The following is a 23320-nucleotide window of genomic DNA, read 5'->3' on the forward strand; positions in this document are numbered from 1 at the left end:
GATCATCCAGTTCCAAACCCCTGCTATGAGCAGGGACACCTCACACTAGATCACATTACCCAAGGCTCTGTCCAACCTGGCTTTGAACACTGCCAGGGATGGGGCAGCCACAGCTTCTCTGGGCACCCTGTGCCAGCGCCTCAGCACCCTCACAGGGAAGAGCTTCTGCCTTAGATTTAACCTGAACATCACATATTTCAGTTTGAACCCATCACCCCCTGTCCTATCACTACAATCCCTAATGAAGATGAACATAATCCTAAACAAAATTATAGAGTAAATCTCTAAAAATCTCCACTTTCAGAGATTAAGAGAAAAATATTTCCAATTCCTAAAACTGAAGAACAAGAGACAAAATTGTCATCAGATTTAATTCTGTACCATGTGGTTTCCAACCCTTAAGTCTCCAGCATGAGCCTGTAATATTCTTACTACCATAGATTGTGAGTTATAGCCACCAATCATTCTGTACTTCTCAGGAACAGCCTGACCCTACCGTGAGCAATCATGTTTCGCCTCAGGCTATGTAGTTTACCTCCAATGATTTCAGAATCATCTCTAAAGATTCATTTTTCTATTAAAATGATGAATGAGCTAAATGAGGTATGTAATAAATACTGCAGTTTGGTAAACAGCCTCCTTCCCTCTCCAGAGCTAATGCCTTAACTCATTTAGTAATAACTTCCCCCTACTATTTTCTAGTGAAGTCATCCTTAAAATATGGTTAGCACAGGACTGCTTGGAAAGAGCACAAAGGGTCAGGATATAATCTGCTTATGGAAAGTAGAGGACATCCTCTTGATCAAGCTAATGAATTGAGGACAAGACAAAATGAATGCAACACTAAAGCAAAAGTCATTGCAGAGCACACATAGGTAGCACCTAGGAGCAGCCACCCAAGGATGACGGGGGAAACACCTCAAGAGTTCAGACACAGAAGAGTGAGACACTATTTCAACAACATGTATTCAATTATGACAATAACACTCTTCAGCTCTAATCTATGGAGGAAGGCACTTTGTCCATTGATTTCAGTGCTCAGGAAAGTAAAAGAATTATACATCTCAAATGCGATCTTACGAGGCAAAAATACCCCATAATCTGATTATCACATTCACCTATGGTGCAAAAAGTGCTTTTCAATATCAGGATCCTTCTACCCAATTGATTTTTCTGAACAGAGAATTTATTAATAGACCTTCTGGTGTAGGCAATAATTTACAAAGCAAAAAAAGAAAGAGCTTGGCAAAACCAGGTTTCATTCTCTAACAGGCACTTGAATGAAAGCTCGGAACAATACATGGGGAAATATATATAATTGTACTAGGACAGAGATATCTAATGATGGCAATAATCAAATTTTAATGTTATGGATGCAGCATATGAACAGAACAATATTTCTGTGCCTCTTCAAAAGGAAATGAGGCTCTAATGTCATTGGCAACTCAATAAAACCATTTTCCAACATACAGGGTTCTAATGACAGCTCATTTTGGTCCACACAGTGAAGCAAATATGTTAACAGTGAACTCCAAGTCATTATAGGGAGATGGAAATACAACAGGTCCTCTGCACTTTGGGTAACTATTGATTTTTTTACTCCATATTCTCTACATCTCACCCTGACTCTCGTAATGACTCAAGTGATGGAACGTCAATAAACTATTTATGGCAAAGCAATCACATTTAAAGCCACTCAACAAGACTCTGCTCAACCCAACTATCCACAGTTTTTAGATGTGCAGCAACAATCTCCAATAAGAAATACTGCAAAGAAGGGCAGGTCTGCTGTGAATAAAACATAACACAAGTGTTCTTGGGGCAGGCAGAAGTATGGGGACATCAAACTGCACTGGTCTTGGCTGAAGACCACACCAGAAACAAAATTCTTTATGGCTAGACTGAAATAAAAACCTTAACTTGTAAGAAATTTGGAGCTGTTCAGCCTGGAGAAAAGAAGCTGCATGGAAACCTCATAGCAGTTTCCAGTGTCTGAAGGGGGTTACAAGGATGCTGGAGAGGGACACTTCATCAGGGACTGTAGTGATAGGACAAGGGGTGATGGGTCCAAACTGAAACAGGGAGATTTAGGTTGGATATAAGGAAGCAGTTCTTTACTGTGAGGGTGCTGAGGCACTGGCAGAGGGTGCCCAGAGAAGCTGTGGCTGCCCCATCCCTGGCAATGTTCAAGGCCAGGTTGGACAGAGCCTTGGGTGACATGGCCCGGTGTGAGGCATCCCTCCCCATGTCAGGGGGTTGGAACTGGATGATCTTAAGGTCCTTTCCAACCTAAACCATACCGTGATTCTATGACTATGAAATCCTCTTTCAGGAGAGATGGGCAGAAAAAATACCATATACATGCTAAGGGTATAGAAGAAATATTTTGTCATCAGCAACACTGCTACAGGCACTTCTCAACTCTGACTTGAAGCACACGGTGCACTCTGTCCTTTGGTAAAAACACTCAGGGATACCTCGCAAATATCATCTCAGAACTACCTGTAAGTAAAGGTACAAAACCACTCTTCAGTGGCAAGGCCAGTTTAAGAGGTTTTTATCTTCTTCTCCCAACAACTTGCCCTCCATACACAGCTTGCAATTTCCCCAATTGAGCTATTTCTATAGTCAAGCTATAAAGCATATTGTGGATATGTCTGCATCTGAAAAAGGCCTCCAGGCTGGATTTGTAATGCCTGTGCTCCAGTCCACATCATCTGCACTGACACAACACAAGAAGAAGTAAACTGCATTGCAGAGATAGAAATGGGTAGGAAAAAAAAAAGGTAAAGAAATTCTTCATTGGCAAAGCACTGCTTACACCTAACTGGTGTACACCCAACCCTTAAAAACAAGCTGGGTCACATCATTTGATAGATAAAGAGATAAAAAAATAAGGATAGTGAACTTCACAGAAGCACAGACTGTTCTGGGTTGGAAGGGACCTCAAAGCTCATTCAGTTCCAACCCCCTGCTATGGGCAGGGACACCGTCCACCAGACCAGGTTGCTCCAAGCCCCGTTCAACTGGGCCCTGAACATTCCCATTCCTGGAAGTGTTCAAGGACGGGTTGAATGTGGCTTGTTCTTGCTAATACTTCTCCCACGTCAGCTCATTTTAGCATCAAATATCAGTCCTACTGCAATGGAGGCAGTAGGATCACACAGCCAGAAACAGTGAGAAGGCAGAAGAGATGCAAAACCTTGCTGGCTCTTCAGCACACCTAGTCTCGCCACCATTGCTTTTTAAAGACTAGACCCAAAGCCTGCAGATAAGCAAAGTTAAGCCATGTCTGAGACGCTTTTTGAGGCCAACAACATCTGAAGGTGTTAAAGGCATAAACAGCAGTTGGATTTATTTCTGCCCAATTAAACAGCAACAGCTGAACAAATCTTCACACCGACCCAACAAGGGATTTCAGCGTCTGGAAACTCCACTCTGAAATGTAATTTCTACCTCGGTTGGTACAAACTTCAGAATTAGTGGTTTGGAAACCTCTGGATCACCCTCAGAATTGGTTTTGAAGCAGCTGACATCCCATCAGCCACTTGCATTGAGGATTGTCCATCTAAATTGAGGGAGTCCTCCCTAAGAGCTTACACAGCACATCAGTAGTTCAGTTGCCATTAGCCCATCCATCACCTCTGAGTTGCTTTCAGAGCTTTTATGAATCACACCCTGGCTTGAAGAGCTGTTATTGGTAAAACTGTCCATTTCCCTTCATGTTTTCTACTGCAGTTCAGATCTGACACCTTCTTTTCGCCATTTGCAAAGAAAAGTTTTGGCATCAAAACTTCCTCCACTCTGAAGAGACCCATGTAAAAGCAATTCAGGGTATTTAGCTTCTGCTTTAGCTTCATTTTATCCAGGTTTTTTATTTGTATGAAGAGTTAATGCTAATTTTTTGGATGTAAACACTTCAAAATCTCTTCTTTCTGACATGATAAGCAGCAGCTGGTGTTATAATTGTTGAAGAATGGGAAATATTACTTCAACCTAACAATTTTCTGTCTATTTGTTAAAACCGAATTAGCAGCCTTTACAAAGAAGGCAAAATTCCTCCTTTCTAACCACTATTTCTTCTCCTGTGCACTACTTAAACAAAATAGCACCAGCGAAAGGATTCATTTTGGAGATAATGCCACTGACATTTCAGAAACACTCTTTCTCTACAAAAAACCATCTGACAGATCAAACAGGGGCTACATAAAACACAACCTTACTGTAGAAGTTCACAAGAACATGAAATTGCTCATTCTACCTGAAAAAAAAGTACACACAGATATATCCCCCCTTACAGGTTTTATATATTCACCTTGGATAGATGAAACACAGAGAGATACAACAAGCAACGAAGCCATGGCAATAAAAACTGACTAATTATAGAAAAATGCAAGCACAGACACAGGCTGGGGGAAACTGGATACAGAACAGCCCTGAGGAGAAGGACTTGGGGGCACTGACTGATGAGAAGCTCCCCATGACCCAGCTTCAGTGTGCACTTGAGCCCAGAACCCCCCCGTGTGCTGGGCTGCACCCCCAGAGCGTGAGCAGCAGCTCAGGGAGGGGATCCTGCCCCTCTGCTGTGCTCTGGGGAGACCCCCCCTGCAGCCCTGATCCAGCTCTGGGGCAGCAGCACAAGAGGGACGTGGAGCTGTTGGACAGAGGCCAGAGGAGGCCATGGAGATGCTGCGAGGGCTGGAGCAGCTCTGCTCTGGAGCCAGGCTGAGAGAGCTGGGCTGGGGCAGCCTGGAGAAGAGAAGGCTCCTGAAGGGGAAACCTTAGAGCAGCTCCAGTGCCTGAAGGGGCTGCAGGAAACCTGGAGAGGGGCTTTGGACAAGGGCCTGTAGGGACAGGCCAAGGGGAATGGCTTTAACCTGCCCGAGGGGAGACTGAGATGAGCTCTTAGGCAGAAGCTCTTCCCTGTGAGGGTGCTGAGGCCCACAGATTGGAACAGTAAGCTGAACAAAACTGAGGTGAGTACACCAGTACAGCTCGGATACTTTGCTTCTCTCCCGATGTGCAAATTCTATGCTCTTACGCACCTATGCTTCCACAAAAGCATGCGTTTGGTAATAAGCTCTAAAATGTCACGCATGGAAAGGCAGCAAGTCATGCTGTCCTTCACAGGAGGGGACATCCTGCAGGAGTTTAAGTTGTTTCCTTCATTTCATTAGCACCATTTCTATGTCATTCTTCCAACTCCACACAAACCAACACCACAAACCTTGAAACGCCAGTTCCCAGGCTTGATAAGGTTCCAAATCAGTTAACAGCAATTCTTGATTGCTTCATGTAGGCAATGAAGAACTTCAATATTCTAGAGTAAGTCAAAATTGCCAATAAACTTGATATAAAGGCTAAATAAACCAGTGTGATACCCACAGTAAGAACTCTCTCAAGCATTTGGCCGATGAGAACAGCACCAAATGCTGCTCAAAAGCTCAGTACTAACTAGAGTAGGAAGTGAAGCTGTAAAGCCCCTTGGTAATTATGCAAATAATATTCCCCATTATAAATCTTTAGCTCCTCATTAGGTTGAGGCTACAAACCCCTGCTCTCTCATGCACAAAGAATCCAAGGTTCCAAGGCATTAGACTCATGGTGCACATTGGTCGTAATTCCTCTCCATTTTCCTTTGTTCCCGTATTTTAAGATGACAAAACATTAAACATTTGCTTAGCATATTCTTCAGTAATAACATAACCATAGAGGTGAAAAAGCACTGGGACACATCTGCAAGAAATATTAATGCTCAGGTGCACTCAGGTAAAATTTGCTTGGTTCTAATATGGAAAAATAATATGAGCAAAAGATTTCTCCCTTACACAGCACAGCTAAAGCTATTGCCTACTGAAGTGATTGCTTTATTGGGTTTCCAACCAATACACCTTAGAAAGCTTTGGTTGTATTTCAGATACAGAGGGGCAAACATATTTATACGGTTGCTGACCTAAATAATCCTGTTTTCATAGGAATGCTCACAAATATTTTAAGCTTTTCTTGAAAATACAGATTTCTTTACTATTTATACTCATGTGCTTAAAAATAAAAGCAACAGCATGTTCACACCTCAGAGAATACCGATTCTTGCAACGAAGAGTCAATACAGACTCAATATAGGAAGCAACCACTATATATAAGAAGTTATAAATCTAGCAGACATTTGAAATGGACTGAAATACACAACGTCAGTTTTCAGAGGGTATTTTTCAGCCATATTTTATAACTACCTTGTCAGGATATTTTTTATCCATCAGCTCCAATGAAATATGATTCTTCGATACAGAATTTTTCACTAAGCTGGTTCCAAGGTTTGAGACAATCATCAAAAGTTCAATTTTTTGTTTTCTTCGATCCCATATGAGACTTCAAAATAACACTTTTGAAATTCTTATTGTTAGCCAGATTTATAGCCCAGATATATTATGGGCACCCTTTAAACATAATAGAATAGCATTTACAGAATCATAGAATGGTTTGGGTTAGAAAGGACCTTAAGATCATCCAGTTCCAACCCCTGCCATGGGCAGGGACACCTCACACCAGACCATGTCACTGAAGGCTCTGTCCAACCTGGCCTGGAATACTGCCACGGATGGAGCATTCACCACTTCTCTGGGCACCCTGTGCCAGCGCATCAGCACCCTCACAGGGAAGAGCTACTTCCTTATACCTAACCAGAACTTCCCTATTTAAGTTTAATAAATACAAAATATAATAGAATTCTACTCTATAAATAATTAATTTCTAGTAATGTTCTCTTGTATTCTACAACTTCTTAACATAGAATAATCAAATTAAGGAAATAAACCTAGAATACCTTATTACTCTTCCCTCCTCTGGCAACAGACATTTAATACTATCCACACACATGAAGACATACTCTATTTGCAACCTTCAGAAAGGATCAACTCCTAGTTTCTTAAGGCTCTTTCTTATTCCTAAGTCAGGGATATTGGACAAAAAAGAAATAAAATGACATACTATTAACTAGTAATAAAGAAAAAACAAAAGCAGCTCTGCTTTCCTTCTCCACCACTAGTTTGAAACAGGACTGAAGTCTTGGGGGTTGGAACTGGATGATCTTAAGGTCCTTTCCAAACCAAACCATTCTGTGATCCTATGAAGACACGGTTGTTTGAAATATCTGAGACTTCCATAGAAGCTTCTGAACTCACAAAGCGCTGGGCCTTCTGCCGCTCCTCTTCTGTCGCAGCTCGCTCGCGGAGAATGGCTCGTGTCAAATGCTCATTTGACGAGATCCTCTCTCGCTCCAGGAGTCGGCCAAACTCATCCCGAACATACATTTGCTCTTGTTTCAATCTACAGAAAGTGGAGGGAAATTGACACTGAAGGTGTGGGTTCTAAACAGACTTTAGAAGGACATTGGCACAGTCACTGTAACACGTTGTCAGCACCTGAAGACACCTAAATACAAGTATTGACTACAAATTCCAGATGTTTCTTTCAGATTGAAGTGTTAAACTCAGATTACACAAAAGCTGCAAGCCTTAGAAACAATATTCATTGCATCATATCAAATACAAAACTAATCCATGAGCTTTATGAAACTATATTCTTAACTAACAAGAACATGTACACAGCCCTGTTGGTTCGCTGCTTTTGTTCTGTTTTTAAGGAACCCTTCCATCAGGAAAATCCTTCTCCCCACAAGCTGGTTGGTGGGGAGGATTCCCTATTTCCAGCTAAAAGCTTAGCAACGGGATAATGCTTTCCTACCTCTGGACACACCATAAAACCAAATACAGCATCAATTTACCAAGCCGCAAAAAGATCCAACACCCATAATAAACCTTTCCCAGCAAGCTGAGAGGATGAGATGAAGCCAGCTATTGAATTTGTTGCACCAGAGTTAACAAAGGCACCTCCAGCCCCAGAAAATCCTCAACGTTTCTATGTCACAAGCCATAAATACATAGGAAATCTTCACTGTAAGACTTGATATAAGCACACCACATCTAATTATCATGAAAATACAGGGATATAAGTTGTTTAGCTACTAAAACTTATCTGTTGCATGTATGTTTTGACACTGAAGTCAGCATTAGGGAAGCTGGAATAGAAATGGCAGCATGAAACACTGGGTTTGAAATAGATTTTTGAAAAAGTGATGGAGAGGAAGCTTAAGTATTCTCAGTGCATTTATCTGTTGTCAAGGGAGCTTCAAGAGAACAAATTGTAATGAGGAGGGTCACTTTGTAAAAGGCACCAGCATTATAGTACATTAGATTCCTCCCCAGGGAACAGATTTAAGTGAGGTGGGGAGGAAAAGAAAAGACAATTACAAGATGTATTACTTGTGTGCTCAGATACAACCTTCTGAAATGCAGCAACCAACTGGGAATCTTGATAAAAAGTTTATTAAGCAGCATCTTCAATTACTCTAGCAAGGAAAAAAAAAAAAGAAGTCAAGATTATGCAGACATGGACCAAATTCCATTAAGTGATTTCCCAAGGTCCCCCAAATTATTCCTGCAGCATTGCTATAACAAATCCTTCACACAATCAATGGTGCAGTCAAAACACGCTGGTTGCCTTTTCCATTGGAGAAATCATGTTGTGTCTAAGGAGGAAAAGAAGTGTCAAAATAGAAGTCTCAGCAGCTGCTTCTTGTGAGAGGCAGCAGAGAAATCCTTTAGCATTCCCTGGGACTGAAGAGAGCTCCTTCCTCACCCTTTCTGGATTATACTTTCCGCAAACGGTGTTTTCATCTGAAAAAGGCTTCTAGAGGTTTCAAAATTACAAATGCCCCAAAATTAAACTAAAAAACTCACTTATGCATTTGCATCTGATTTTTGGCACGTTCTCCCTGTATTTGACACGAGCTCAGTTAAGTCTTCTCAAGTCTTCTTCTTGCCCTTGGAATTACAAACCTTTGTGAGATCTCCTCTTGCAAAAAGGGATCAGTTTTCCTAACACTTAAAAAGAATGGGCTTGTAATGACAAGATAAGCCCTTGGTGGCTTAACACAGCTGCTGTCGCATTCAGCTTGCCTGCTCAGTACACTACAGAGGGATAGGATGTTTTTTCTGCTCTTGCCTAAACACCATGTGCCCTTTGCTGTAAGCTTGCTGCAAGACGCTGGTCTTTCGAAAGGTGTCCCTGCCTGAGGCAGGGGCTTGGAACTGGATGAGCTTTAAGGTCCCTTCCAACCCAAACCAGTCCACGAATCAATGACAACACAGAAACTCATCTCTGATCGCAACTCGACTCCTAAGCCTAGAGTGAGCCACTCAAAGGCTTTTCAGACCCTCTGACACTCCACAGAATTAGCTGACAAAACCACAGTGGTGGGTATGGCCATGTCAGCAAGAGAAGGGATGAAGAGATAATGCTGACTTCCCACAAGCAAAGAGCTCAGGGCAAGACTTGCTAGTTTAACCTTAACCAGCCCATTTAAAATGAATCCAGATCTCTCAATGTTACCTTGTAGACATGCCAGGTTTGAGGATCTCCTTGGCCATGAACAGCTGCATCCTACCACAGCAAAAGAGTAAGGGATGGGGATAGGACACCCAAAACTGGCACCTATAAAAGCCCTGCCAAAGTTGTATAACCCCATATCTGATCCTTAAACTACCAGTTTCTAAGTACACCATGTGATGGAAATCCCAGAAAGAAGATTCTGTGCTATACCTCTCTGGCTATCACATCTTACTGTTGTTGCTGAACCAGTCCCTCAAGGGAATTTGATCACAATGGAGTAACAGATAGGAGTGCAGAGGAAGTCCCTCACTTCCAACTTCCACCTTTGGTAATAACATGTATCTGTTTTAACAAATTACTATCTGCCCATCTCTTTTTTTCCCAATTCCACATGTAAAGTGTTATTACTGAACGGTTAAGTGCTGTCTTCTATCCCAACAGATGAATATGAAAGCCGGTATTTAATACTAACCTGCTCATTAATGCCAATAATGATGTGAAATATCTACATCAGAACTGGAAAGACTGAACCTATGTCGTTCATTCCCTGCCATCCAAATTTAGTTTTCGTAATTGCAGACCACCCCTCTTCCTTAAAATGGGATTGCTTGATGTCTTCCAAAAAATCAAAGAATCCCAGCCTGGTTTGGGTCAGAAGGGACCTTAAAGCTCATCCAGTTCCAACCCCTGCCACAGGCAGGGACCCCTTCCACTAGAGCAGCTTGCTCCAAGCCCCTGTGTCCAACCTGGCCTTGAACACTGCCAGGGATGGGGCAGCCACAGCTTCTCTGGGCACCCTGTGCCAGCGCCTCAGCACCCTCACAGGGAAGAGCTTCTGCCTAATGTCTGATTTCACAGAATCATAGAATAGTTAGGGTTGGAAAGGACCTCAAGATCATCCAGTTCCAACCCCCCTGCCATGGGCAGGGACACCTCACACTGAACCATCCCACCCAAGGCTTCATCCAACCTGGCCTTGAACACTGCCAGGGATGGAGCACTCACAACCTCCCTGGGCAACCCATTCCAGTGCCTCACCACCCTAACAGGAAAGAATTTCCTCCTTAGATCCAACCTAAACTTCCCCTGCTTAACTTTTAATCTAGTTTAATAAACATCTAGGATCAGGACACCCAGTCACAAGCTGTACAGCAAGCATTTAACTGAGATTTCTTCCTTGCATGGAAGGAAGAAAAAGAAGAAATCTATACTATTTCATAATCAAATTTCATACAATTTAGGCCAAAAAGGTACTTGGTTTATGCTCTTCAAAAACATCCAAGCCTGCCTTACTCATAGCAGCATCTTAAAGCAAGAATCAGAAGTCTTTCCCATTTAATCTAATGCTCTTTCATGTGATCAGGAATGCATCTTATCGTACCTACAAAACAAAATACAACTAAGTAACTTCCTGAAGCACTTTTTTCCTTCAGGGCAACTTTTACTCACAACAGAATTCCTCAATATCCATCTCTCCTGACTAAAATTCAGAGTTTTGACAAAAGTGGGATTTTGAAGGAATTTCCATGTATTTGAGTTACATGATTAGGTGGCTGGGAGGGGCTTAATGAAACAAACACAAGGTACATAGTGCTGATCCCAAACATTTCTTGCATCATCTTACAGTAGTCTTCCTTGACATTACAAATTCATTTTACCGGCATCCAGCATCTACTGCTGCTGAATAAAGGCAAACATCAGCTAAATCTGAAGTAATAAATTATATTATTATCTAGCCCAAAGTAAAACAAATAGATACATATCTACAATTTATAAGGAATTAAACAGCACAACTCATCGGTACGGTCCACTACTCCAAGTATTTCATGTAAATAGATCATTTAAAATGACAGTTTTAATTACAACAAATATAAAGGCTCAATGGAATGGTTTTCACATTCAAGCACAAAATTCTAGTTAAGAGACAAGAGACATTATGCATTACGCTGATCATTTATACAGAAAGAAAGTGGGTTTGAAAGTGCTGCTGCAGCAGAGCAAGCTGCTGGCTATACATTATTTTTTACAGTTGATAGTTTGAGTAAAGTCCTTCTAAATCATTAGGAAATACTGTTCCAAGATGTGTCCTGCTATTTACAGGAGGTGATTTAATGAAATACAGTATGCAATGCTATCACTTTTCCATAGTGCTAGTTGAAAAATACACATAAGGCGTTGACAAAAAACCTCTATGTACTGAAGTTTGGATTTACAATTCACAGCACTTCATGCTCTCAACTGTTATACTGCACACAATCAGACACAAAAACCAACAACTCCTGCCTTCCTAAAGCACTACCTTTTAGGATTTCAATGCCAAGTTAATGCTATAAAGAAAAATCTATGTACTTGTACTTCCTGCAATTCAGTAACCAAGCTGCCAATGATTAAGTCACTTATAACCCTTAAAGCTTCTGCCACTCAAATTCTACATCTTAACTTTTCACCCATCCTTTAAAGGCTTGATGATTGTCTCTGATTTTATCAAATGGGAAGTACAGTCCACAGCTCTCACAGAATAATGTTGTCATCTAGGCTGGAAGGGACACCGTGACCATCTGGGTTAAATGCCCTGCTGTTGTGGTGGAGCTACTCTGAAACCACCTTTGCCTTTTCAGAGAACCACAGACTGGTTTGTGTTGGAAGGGACCTTAAAGCTCCTCCAGTTCCAACCCCTGCCACAGGCAGGGACACCTTCCACTAGAGCAGCTTGCTCCAAGCCCCTGTGTCCAACCTGGCCTTGAGCACTGCCAGGGATGGGGCAGCCACAGCTTCTCTGGGCACCCTGTGCAAGCGCCTCAGCACCCTCACAGGGAAAAGCTTCTGCCTTAGATCTAACCTTAAATATATGCAAAGTCAGAAGACACAGCCAGTTTCACTCTCCAACTACAGCACAGCAGAATTAGAAATTTAGAGAGCCAACAAAAGAGCATCTCTGACGGGACAGTCTTTTTTCTGTATCTCCTAAGAAATGCAAAAATACATTAAAAAAGGCATAATAAAACTTTGCTACAGTTTTGAATAAAGAAAGCCATCCTTTTCAGGTCCATTTGCAAATGAGTTCAAGGCAACAAAGACAAAACCATTAATTTTATCACATCCACTTGTGACACAGCCCTGTAATGGTGCACAGCATGACCCATGTTGGCCACACTAGCAAGATGAATAATTTAATTCTCAATCCAGAAGAATTCACTCTGTTGTTTACTTCAAAACATCCATTTATGTCCTTCTTGAGAAACACCTGCAGATGTGAAAGGTTCCCATGAAGGGAAAAGCACCTTTTAATTCACACCAGCAGCAACACGTGAAGAGATGTTGAAAAGAAAATAGACATTAGGTTGGGGGGTTGATGGCCATTACATGCTCTATTCCAAATTAAGACTCCATAGGAAATCTGAAATTGGGAAACAATTCTCTAGTAAAAGCAAATGCAGGGATTTATCATTTGCAGCCCTTATTTCCAGAGCTTGAAAATTTATTATGCTATCAAAGATTAAACATTTGCTTTCTGTTGCCTGTCAAGGGAATGATTACTTGCCAGTTGTGGTGTCTTTATTACAATCTCCAGGCTGCACAATCTGATGGATCTGCGGTGATCCAAGATAAACTCATTCAAGTTCAAACCGTGAACTGTGTCATTTCTCATTACCTCCAGCCAAGCAAAATCCAAATATTTCCTGTTTTAGAGTCCACTATCAGGAAAATCATCCTCTTCTCTATAAAATGTAGAGGAAACTAAAGAGGTATTAGTCTTTCTAGTTGGAAATGACTGTTAAACTTGAACTCCATGTATGAAGAAATAAATAAAGCATTTCGGTACCAAAAAATCATAGGATCACAGGAAGATTTGGGTTGGAAGGGACCTTAAAGCTCATCCAGTTCCAACCCCTGCCATGGGCAGGGACACCTTCCACTAGAGCAGGTTACTCCAAGCCCCTGTGTCCAACCTGCCCTTGAACACTGCCAGGGATGCGGCAGCCACAGCTTCTCTGGGCACCCTGTGCCAGCGCCTCAGCACCCTCACAGGGAAGAGCTTCCTCCTTATCTCCAACCTGAACTTCCCCTGTTTCAGTCTGAACCCATCACCCCTTGTCCTGTCACTCCAGTCCCTGATGAAGAGCCCCTCTCCAGCATCCTTGTAGCCCCCTTCAGACACTGGAAGCTGCTCTGAGGTCTCCATGCAGCTTCTCTTCTCCAGGCTCAACAGCCCCAGTGTTCTCAGCCTGTCTCCGTACAGGAGCTGCTCCAGCCCCTGATCATCCTCATGGCCTCCTCTGGACTTGCTCCAACAGCTCCATGTCCTTATATACATTCTTACAATAAGAAATTTGTTCATTAATGCTATTTCACTAATTTTACCCTTCATCCTTCCTCTTTCATGATCTCTGAACATTTCTATACGATATTCCCTCAACCCCAAAAGCTTCCACTGACTAAAACTGAGTACATGTTTACAATGGAAACTGTTCCTCATTTTTGCTTCCTTTGACACTAGCAAGTTTGTTAATGCATTCTGACAGACTTGCCCAACATCCAAATCTGTTTTGAACAATACAGTTTAGGCCATGATGCAATATTAATGAATGAATAATGTTTCTGAGTACTGAGTTTCAATATTTAATGAGTGCATGCTGAACAAGCCATAGAAAGCTGCGGTTGAATATCACTGTAGCTGACGAGGGATTTGAAAAGATGAGAGACACACCAGGAAAACAACTCTAACCTGAACTGAGGTCTGAGAAGTGTGAAATAGATATTTCTCCTACTCAGTTGCTAGTAGCTGACTTTTCACCTGACCTCAAAGTCAGATAAATCATCTGAAGTCCATCTGCCTCTACAAAACACAGCTAAGGAGTAAGATTCAGAAACAAGCTATCTGAAAGGCAATGCCTTTTTCTTCTCAAAAGTCACAGAATAATAACACGAAAAAGTTCTTCTATTTAGAAGTTACTTTCTAGAAACATTTACACATTAATATTCTCTATATATTGAATCCCAGACTGATTTGGGCTGGAAGGGAGCTTAAAGCTCATCCAGTTCCAACCCCCTGCCACAGGCAGGGACACCTTCCACTATAGCAGGTTGCTCCAAGCCCCATCCAACCTGGCCTTGAACAGTGGGAATGGGATGGGGAAAACAGGTCTTAGTCACATCAGATTTGCACAAAGCAGGTGAAGGGGGCTATGCCTAACAGTAGCAACCCCAGTCTAGGTTCATTGACAAAGTCACTAGAAATGATTGAGAGCTCTCATGATTATGGTGCGTGGAGGAAGAGAGGAGATCAAAGGTACCAGTAACAGTTCCAATCCCTGTCCCATCCAACACTTGGAAGTAATGTAACTTCTCCAACACACCAGCCCACTGCAAAAGCAAGCCCTTCAAATCCAACCTGATGGACTCCAGGGCCAGGAACCAGCTTCCCACCTTACTGCAGAGGCAAAGTGCAACAAGGTACTCACCAGCACTGCTAACACCCACTGCTGCTGATTTAGCACAACTGTAACCTAGCAGCCAAGCAACTTCTAACAGCTCCGAGAGAAGTTAAAATAAATGAGAAGGAGGAAGAGTGAAAGAGAGGCCAATTACACACACACAACATGGGTTGGGAAGGTCTTTGTATCCTCTGATGAGGGCCAGCAGCATCTCTGGTGACCTCAACATAAAAAGGACATGGAACTGCTGGAACAAGTCCAGAGGAGGCCACGAGGATGATCAGGGGACTGGAGCACCTCCCGTATGAAGACAGGCTGAGGAAGTTGGGGCTGTTCAGCCTGGAGAAGAGAAGACTTCATGGAGACCTCAGAGCAGCCTTCCAGTGTCTGAAGGGGGCCTATAGGGATGCTGGGGAGGGACTCTTCGTCAGGGACTGTAGTGACAGGACAAGGGGTAAGGGATTAAAACTGAAACAGGGGAAGTTTAGATTGGATATAAGGAGGAAATTCTTTCCTGTTAGGGTGGTGAGGCACTGGAATGGGTTGCCCAGGGAGGTTGTGAGTGCTCCATCCCTGGCAGTGTTCAAGGCCAGGTTGGATGAAGCCTTGTGTTGGATGGTTTAATGAGAGGTGTCCCTGTCCATGGCAGGGGGGTTGGAACTGGATGATCTTGAGGTCCTTTCCAACCCTAACTATTCTACGATTCTATGATTCTATGATAATGAAAATAAATATGAACATTACCCCTTTCATGTGGAGATTTTTTGCCTATCTACCTCAAACTGCACACAGTAATCTGAGTGAGATTTTCCAACGATCTGAAACTATATTACTGTTACTTTTCTATGCTTGCACTTTTATATTTAACAAGAAGGCCACTATTTTATCCCATATCCTCATTTTCCTCAGACTGAACTATTCCTTAAGGCTGGCCATACACATAAAGTAGCACTTCATTCATTATGAATTCTACTGGAAACATAAAAGTGATAAGTGATTCCAAAGTTTATCCCTAAGCAGTAAGTAAGCTTTTCCCATAACATTAACTCCTCCCTTCAATATGTCCCATCATACACTTGTCTTTTGTCAGTCACAAACCGTATGACAATTCACAATCCAGGAGTGCAGCTCACTCTGGGATCTGCCCTGGGAGCAGCTCTGTGGGAAGGGACCTGGGGATCCTTGTGGACACAAGTTCAATAGGAGTGAACAGTGAGCAGCTGTGGCAAAGAGCCAACAGGATGCTGGGGAACATCAAGAAGGGCACCACCAGCAGAGATAAAGATGTCATTGTCCAGCTCTACTCAGTGCTTGTCAGGCCACACCTGGTCCAGTTTTGGTCCCTGCTCCACAAAGAGCTGTGGACAGGGTGGAGAGGGACCAGAGAAGGGCCACAAAGATGATCCGAAGACTGGGAAGCCGTGTGAGGAAAGCCTGAGAGGGCTGCATGTGTCCAGCCTTGAGCAAAGAAGGCTCAGAGGAGACCTTATCCCTGTGTTCCAGTATTTAAAGGGTGGCCACAAAGAAGATGGAGGCTCTCTTTTGACAGGAGTCACATGGAAAAGACAAGGAGTGATGGATACAAGTTACTGCTGGGGAAATTCCAACTGGACACAAAAGGAACATTTTTCACCATGAGAACAATCAGCCACTGGAATCATCTCCCCAGGGAAGCGGTGGGTTTCCCAATATTGGACACTGAAGATTAAGCTGCATGGCCACCCTGAGGCATCTAGTCCAGACCATGCTTTCTCTAGATAGGTTGGACCAGATGATCCTTAAGGTCCCTTTCAAAGGGGTATTCTAGGATTTTTACATTCGTTCTGGACATGTCCAGTAGCAGTAACAAGGAAGGCAAGGTATTAAGTGCTTTGCTTTACTCTTTAGGCTGAAGTCTATTATCCAATCCAACAAAACACTGACCTTACTCTTAACCAAGATAGTTTGTACTGGGTTCCACCTTGCCCCACTCTTCCCATTCCTTCAATTATCCCATACCTCAAACACTTCTCAAAACAACCATGAGACCAGATAATGACAATTCATTTGAACATGTTCATTCATTACCCTTGTCCAGCTGCCTTCCAGCCTCAGCACAACACCTGTCAACTGAAACTATCTTTGCTAATGGCCATGTTAGTTGGTGTACAGGTCCCTGATCAAAAGATCAAAGACACTAATTTCAAACCTCCTAATTCCATCCAGTTCTTCCATTCATCAACAATAATTCCACAGACAGCTTCTTACTGCGCACTGCAATATGGATACTGACTTAACAGCCTGATGCCTGCTCATCCCCTGTAGAATCGTAGAATCATAGAATCACAGAATAGTTAGGGTTGGAAAGGACCTCAAGATCATCCAGTTCCAACCCCCCTGCCATGGGCAGGGACACCTCACACTAAACCATCCCACCCAAGGCTCTGTCAAACCTGGCCTTGAACACCGCCAGGGATGGAGCACTCACAACCTCCCTGGGCAACCCATTCCAGTGCCTCACCACCCTAACAGGAAAGAATTTCCTCCTTAGATCCAATCTAAACTTCCCCTGTTTAAGTTTTAACCCATTACCCCTTGTCCTGTCACTACAGTCCCTGACGAAGAGTCCCTCCCCAGCATCCCTATAGGCCCCCTTCAGGTACTGGAAGGCTGCTCTGAGGTCTCCACGCATCCTTCTCTTCTCCAGGCTGAACAGCCCCAACTTCCTCAGCCTGTCTTCATATGGGAGGTGCTCCAGTCCCCTGATCATCTTCGTGGCCTCCTCTGGACTTGTTCCAGCAGTTCCATGTCCTTTTTATGTTGAGGACACCAGAACTGCACACAATGCTCCAGGTGAGGTCTCACAAGAGCAGAGTAGAGGGGCAGGATCACCTCCTTCGCCCTGCTGGTCACGCTCCTTTTGATGCAGCCCAGGATACGGTTGGCTTTCTGGGCTTCGAGCGCACACTGAAGCTGGCTCATGTTCATTTTCTTATCGACCATTCATTAGAAGAGGGTTGAGTTGACTTTATTAAGATACTTAAGCTGTGGTGGGGGTGCTGTTGGGTGCTGAGAGAAGGTGAGTAAGGGGGAGGGAAGGTTGTTTAATGAGATTTAATAATTACACTTCATAAAGCCACTGTTTTTAAAATATGTGCATATAGAGCAGCATTATACAAAGACAGAATAGAGGAACAAATCTCTACCTTTATGCCAGAGGCATATCACTGAATATCACTCCTCCTGGGATCTGCAAAGGCAGTCATGAAATTATGACAACATTAATTATCCCTTAAAATGAAGTGACAGTTATAAAATTTATTAGTATTATTAAGTGGATCTCTGTTACATCTACTCATATCATCTGATGGGGCCTATGAGGATGCTAGAGAGAGACTCCTTATCAGCGACTGTACTGACAGGACAAGGGGTGATGGGTTCAAACTGAAACAGGGGAAGTTCAGGTTAAATATAAGGCAGAAGCTCTTCCCTGTGAGGGTGCTGAGGCGCTGGCACAGGGTGCCCAGAGAAGCTGTGGCTGCCCCATCCCTGGCAGTGCTCAAGGTCAGGTTGGACACAGGGGCTTGGAGCAGCCTGCACTAGTAGAAGATGTCTCTGCCTGTGACAGGGGGCTGGAACTGGATGAGCTGTAAGGTTCTTTCCAACCCAAAACCAGTCTGGGGTTCCACGATGTGCTACTTTACAAAATGAAGGAGCACAGCTGTTTCAAAGCAAAGGCTTGTTTAAAACTGCCAAGAGGGGGAAATAGTTTCTCTCCTCCCTATCTGAATCTGAAACTATGAAGCAATATTATTTTTGTTAATGTTCTCTCCAAATAAATTCCCTGGTTTAAAGTTGTTTCCCCATCTCTTCTCGAAATAAACTTAAAGATGAAGCTTGGAATACAAGTTGTCAGTTGATACGCCAACTTTCAAATTCAAAGTGAAAAATAATCCCTTGAAATCGGAGTTTATAAAGGTAGGAGTGAATTATAGCACTGCCTCCTCCAATTTCCACTTCCCGTCTCCAAAATTCAGCTCTGTATAGACTGAGAACAAGACATAACGGTATTAATGGAAAATCAGAGCAGCAGGAATCCTGAAGAGTAACTCTACCATTGCCAAATAGCACCCAGCCTGGCCTTGAAAGTCTCCAGGGATGGTGCATCCACCTCCTCTCTGGGAAACTCATGCCAGTGTTTTATCACCCTCATTTCACAGCTACACACTGGGCAAAGAAGAGATTCTTTTGGCCCTGCGGAGAAGGACTTGGGGGTGCTGGTCAATGAGAAAATGAACATGAGCCAGCAGTGTGCGCTCGCAGGGCAGAAAGCCAACCGTATCCTGGGCTGCATCAAAAGGAGCGTGACCAGCAGGGCGAAGGAGGTGATCCTGCCCCTCTACTCTGCTCTCGTGAGACCTCACCTGGAGCATTGTGTGCAGTTCTGGTGTCCTCAACATAAAAAGGACATGGAACTGCTGGAACAAGTCCAGAGGAGGCCACGAGGATGATCAGGGGACTGGAGCACCTTCCGTATGAAGACAGGCTGAGGAAGTTGGGGCTGTTCAGCCTGGAGAAGAGAAGGCTGCGTGGAGACCTCATAGCAGCCTTCCAGTATCTGAAGGGGGCCTATAGGGATGCTGGGGAGGGACTCTTCGTCAGGGACTGTAGTGACAGGACAAGGGGTAACGGGTTCAAACTGAAACAGGGGAAGTTTAGACTGGAGATAAGGAGGAAATTCTTTCCTGTTAGGGTGGTGAGGCACTGGAATCGGTTGCCCAGGGAGGTTGTGAGTGCTCCATCCCTGGCGGTGTTCAAGGCCAGGTTGGATGAAGCCTTGTGTGGGATGGTTTAGTGTGAGGTGTCCCTGCCCATGGCAGGGGGGTTGGAACTGGGTGATCTTGAGGTCCTTTCCAACCCTAACTATTCTATGATTCTATGATCAGTTACAGCAGCTCTCCTGATCACAGTACTTGTTTATAGGTAAACCTCCAATCAAACCCAAAGTGTCTTCACCCTTAAATCTTAGCTTCTTCCCTTGCCCACAGAGGGACAGTTTTCACCCAGCCTGACCCTTCTCACTCCCTCTTATCCTGTGAGGGAGCAGGATTATTACGCCATAATCCTCCAGACTTCACTAATATTATATCTATTCAACAATAGATTCACTTTAAATCTTTTCATGTGTGTGAGATCAGACAAGGGAAACTCCTGCTGTGAGAGGGGAAAAAGAACCCAACCTTTGAGCGGGCGTGACAAGGCAAGGGGATTAGGAAGAGTTCAATCTGTGGAAGCAATGCCACAACTTGCTGCTGTCTCCATGTGTCATACCGCGTGTTGCCAACCCTGAGACTGAAGTGACCTTTTGGACACTCAAATAGATATAAAAACATCATTAAGCTTTTATGTCAGTTACACGCACCAAACAGCTCTGTGTCGTCTTAGTAAATGAATAGCACTCACCACTGATCAGCACTCTCTGATTCCACAGTCAGAAAAAGCTTCTCTGCTATCTTAGTGACTATTTTAATTCTTCTCTTCACTAACTTTACATCTTCAGATATGGAGGGAGAGAGTCATGCACCCACACATCACATTCAGAGACAAGAGGCCCTTTTAAGATGTCACATCGGCCTTTCTGTCCAGTTTAGATGCAATTTCATAGAATCACAGTATGGCTGGGGTTGGAAAGGACCTTAAACCTCATCCACTTCCTGCCCCCTGCCATGGGCAGGGACACCTTCCCCGAGAGCAGCTTGCTCCAAGCCCCTGTGTCCAACCTGGCCTTGAACACTGCCAGGGATGGGGCAGCCACAGCTTCTCTGGGCACCCTGTGCCAGCGCCTCAGCACCCTCACAGGGAAGAGCTTCTGCCTAAGAGCTCAGCTCAGTCTCCCCTCGGGCAGGTTAAAGCCATTCCCCTTGGCCTGGCCCTACAGGCCCTTGTCCAAAGCCCCTCTCCAGCTTTCCTGCAGCCCCTTCAGGCACTGGAGCTGCTCTCAGGTCTCCCCTTCAGGAGCCTTCTCTTCTCCAGGCTGCCCCAGCCCAGCTCTCTCAGCCTGGCTCCAGAGCAGAGCTGCTCCAGCCCTCGCAGCAGCTCCATGGCCTCCTCTGTACTCACTCCAACAGCTCCACGTCCCTCTTGTGTTTGGGGCCAGAAGAGGCAGCCTCATCCTTACATCTCATCCTTACACCTCATCCTTACACTGAATGACCAGCAGAGGCAAGCTTTGATGCAAAGCTGATGCATCAACTCTTTCACTCCTAAATGAGATTACCAATTGGCTAATACCTTTAAATGACGGGGGTTTGGATTTTTTGTGACAGTATGGTCACTTGTGCCAGAAGATTTTAAACTCTTACTCTTGACTTATCAAAAGTCCAAACCATTACAATCACTTCACTGCTTTCAAGTATTAAAAATTATAGAATCATAGAATAGTTAGGGTTGGAAATGATCTCAAGATCATCCAGTTCCAACCCCCCTGCCACGGGCAGGGACGCTTTACACTAGACCTTGTTGCCCAAGGCTCTGTCCAACCTGGCCTTGAACACCGCCAGGGATGGAGCATTCACAGCTTCCCTGGACAACCCATTCCAGTGCCTCACCACCCTCACAGTAAAGAACTTCCTCCTTATATCCAATCTAAACTTCCCCCGTTTCAGTTTTAACCCGCTACCCCTTGTCCTATCACTACAGTCCCTAACGAAGAGTCCCTCCCCAGCATCCTTATTTCCAGCTTTCTGTCCCATTGTCAGCAGTAAAGAAGATGTAATTTTCCAGGCTGTTTTCTCACTTAATCTAAACACTATCAAAAGGTCCCTGTGGCAGGAGACTCCATTACAAGTGTTTGCAAACACAATAGCTTTCTGTGCCCCATGAGGGGAACACTGTGAGAAATACCCTGTCTCCCAGGTCAACACAGGTAATTCCCTAGGAAAACAGTAATTTCAGAAGAAAATACATCTACTTCCAAAAAGTTCTCATGGAATTTAGTGCACTACCCATATGAAATGAACATCTATTAATATGTTCTTCATAAATATACCTCAGTAGAATGAATATTCTAAATCAATCATTTGCTTTTTCTTCTCTTCTGCCAGTAAACTAGAATAAACATGTTATTAAACAGAAATCAATAGCGAGCTTGAAAATATACAGTAGCACAGAAGAAGGTCAAGCCCTGCTATCGATTTTAATATAACATTTTTGGTGCGTAGTTTCCCAAAGGGTTCTTCTCCAATCTCGTGTTTCATTCTTCTCTCAATTTACATTTTCACTGGTGGATTTGCTGCTCTCTTCTGCAAACGCTGTCTAACCCAAGAAGTTTCCTAAGAGCTTCTCATCAATGCAATGTACTGCTGAGACATGACAAAACAAGGTCGGGGGGAAGCACTCACACACATCTGAGTATCAATTAAACCTTAAAGTGAATTGCAGTTATGGAGGGTCCCTCCCCCAAGCACAACACCAACACAAAAACACATACAGAAGGTAATGGCTGCAATCTCAGCACCTACCACAGCGAGCCACCTTTGTGCACCAGCATGTACGTGGCTTTTAAAAGCCAATTTAGAGTTTAGAGAGATTTTCTTTAAACAGATGAGGATGTTTAGAACTAGAGAGGTTGCAATAAGTTATCCAGCTAATGACAGCTAAAATGCCACACACCATATGGAGCCCAGCTAGCCAAGTAGAACAGACTCCAGCAATTCATTACTAGGGAGTGTTTGAATATCTATCATCTGTATTACTAAAGAAAAGCATTTTTCCTGTGGCTTTCAAAACAAAAGTTGCCAAAGTCATCACAGGAGACTACAGAGTCAAAACACAGGAGAGCTTACACATTATCAAAAGAATTGCAGAATGGTTGGGGTTGGAAAGGACCTTAAAGCTCATCCAGTTCCACCCCCCTGCCACAGCGGGGGAACCTTCCACTAGAGCAGCTTGCTCCAAGCCCTGTCCAAACAGGCCTTGAACACTGGCAGGGATGGGGCAGCCACAGCTTCTCTGGGCACCCTGGGCCAGCGCCTCAGCACCCTCACAGGGAAGAGCTTCTGCCTCAGATCCAACCTGAACTTGCCCTGTTTCAGTTTGAACCCATCACCCCTTGTCCTATCACTACAGTCCCTGATGAATGGTCCCTCTCCAGCATCCTTGCAGCCTCCTTCAGACACTGGAAGGCTGCTATGAGGTCTCCATGCAGCTTCCCTTCTCCAGGCTGAACAGCCCCAACTTTCTCAGCTTGTCATTTTATTCATTTTCTAAACTACTATTTATTTTGACAGTTTATATTTCAAAAGCACAGATTCTTCAACCTAATTTTAAGACACACAAAGGTTTTACAGGAGCATTTTAATATGTAACATCTTCCCCACTAATCTTTAGTCAAATAAAGGGAACCCTGCCAAGCACTACTCCCTACAAAATACAACATCAGGAATATGACAAGCCAG

At 43.7% G+C, this 23320-nt stretch overlaps 1 protein-coding gene across 2 annotated transcripts in view; it reads right to left on the minus strand.

Moving 5' to 3' along the window:
• The window catches only part of CHCHD3 (coiled-coil-helix-coiled-coil-helix domain containing 3), a 164494-nt gene that overhangs the window by 109516 nt on the left and 31658 nt on the right, over nt 1–23320 (minus strand). For both annotated transcript variants that reach the window (XM_065672742.1, XM_065672693.1), the window contains exon 4: nt 7182–7326. In XM_065672742.1, the coding sequence (XP_065528814.1) occupies nt 7182–7326 (145 nt within the window). The remainder of the gene's footprint in view (nt 1–7181; nt 7327–23320) is intronic.

This window comes from Lathamus discolor, chromosome 1 (genome assembly GCF_037157495.1).
Source record: "Lathamus discolor isolate bLatDis1 chromosome 1, bLatDis1.hap1, whole genome shotgun sequence".
In the NCBI taxonomy this organism is placed as follows: domain Eukaryota; kingdom Metazoa; phylum Chordata; class Aves; order Psittaciformes; family Psittacidae; genus Lathamus; species Lathamus discolor.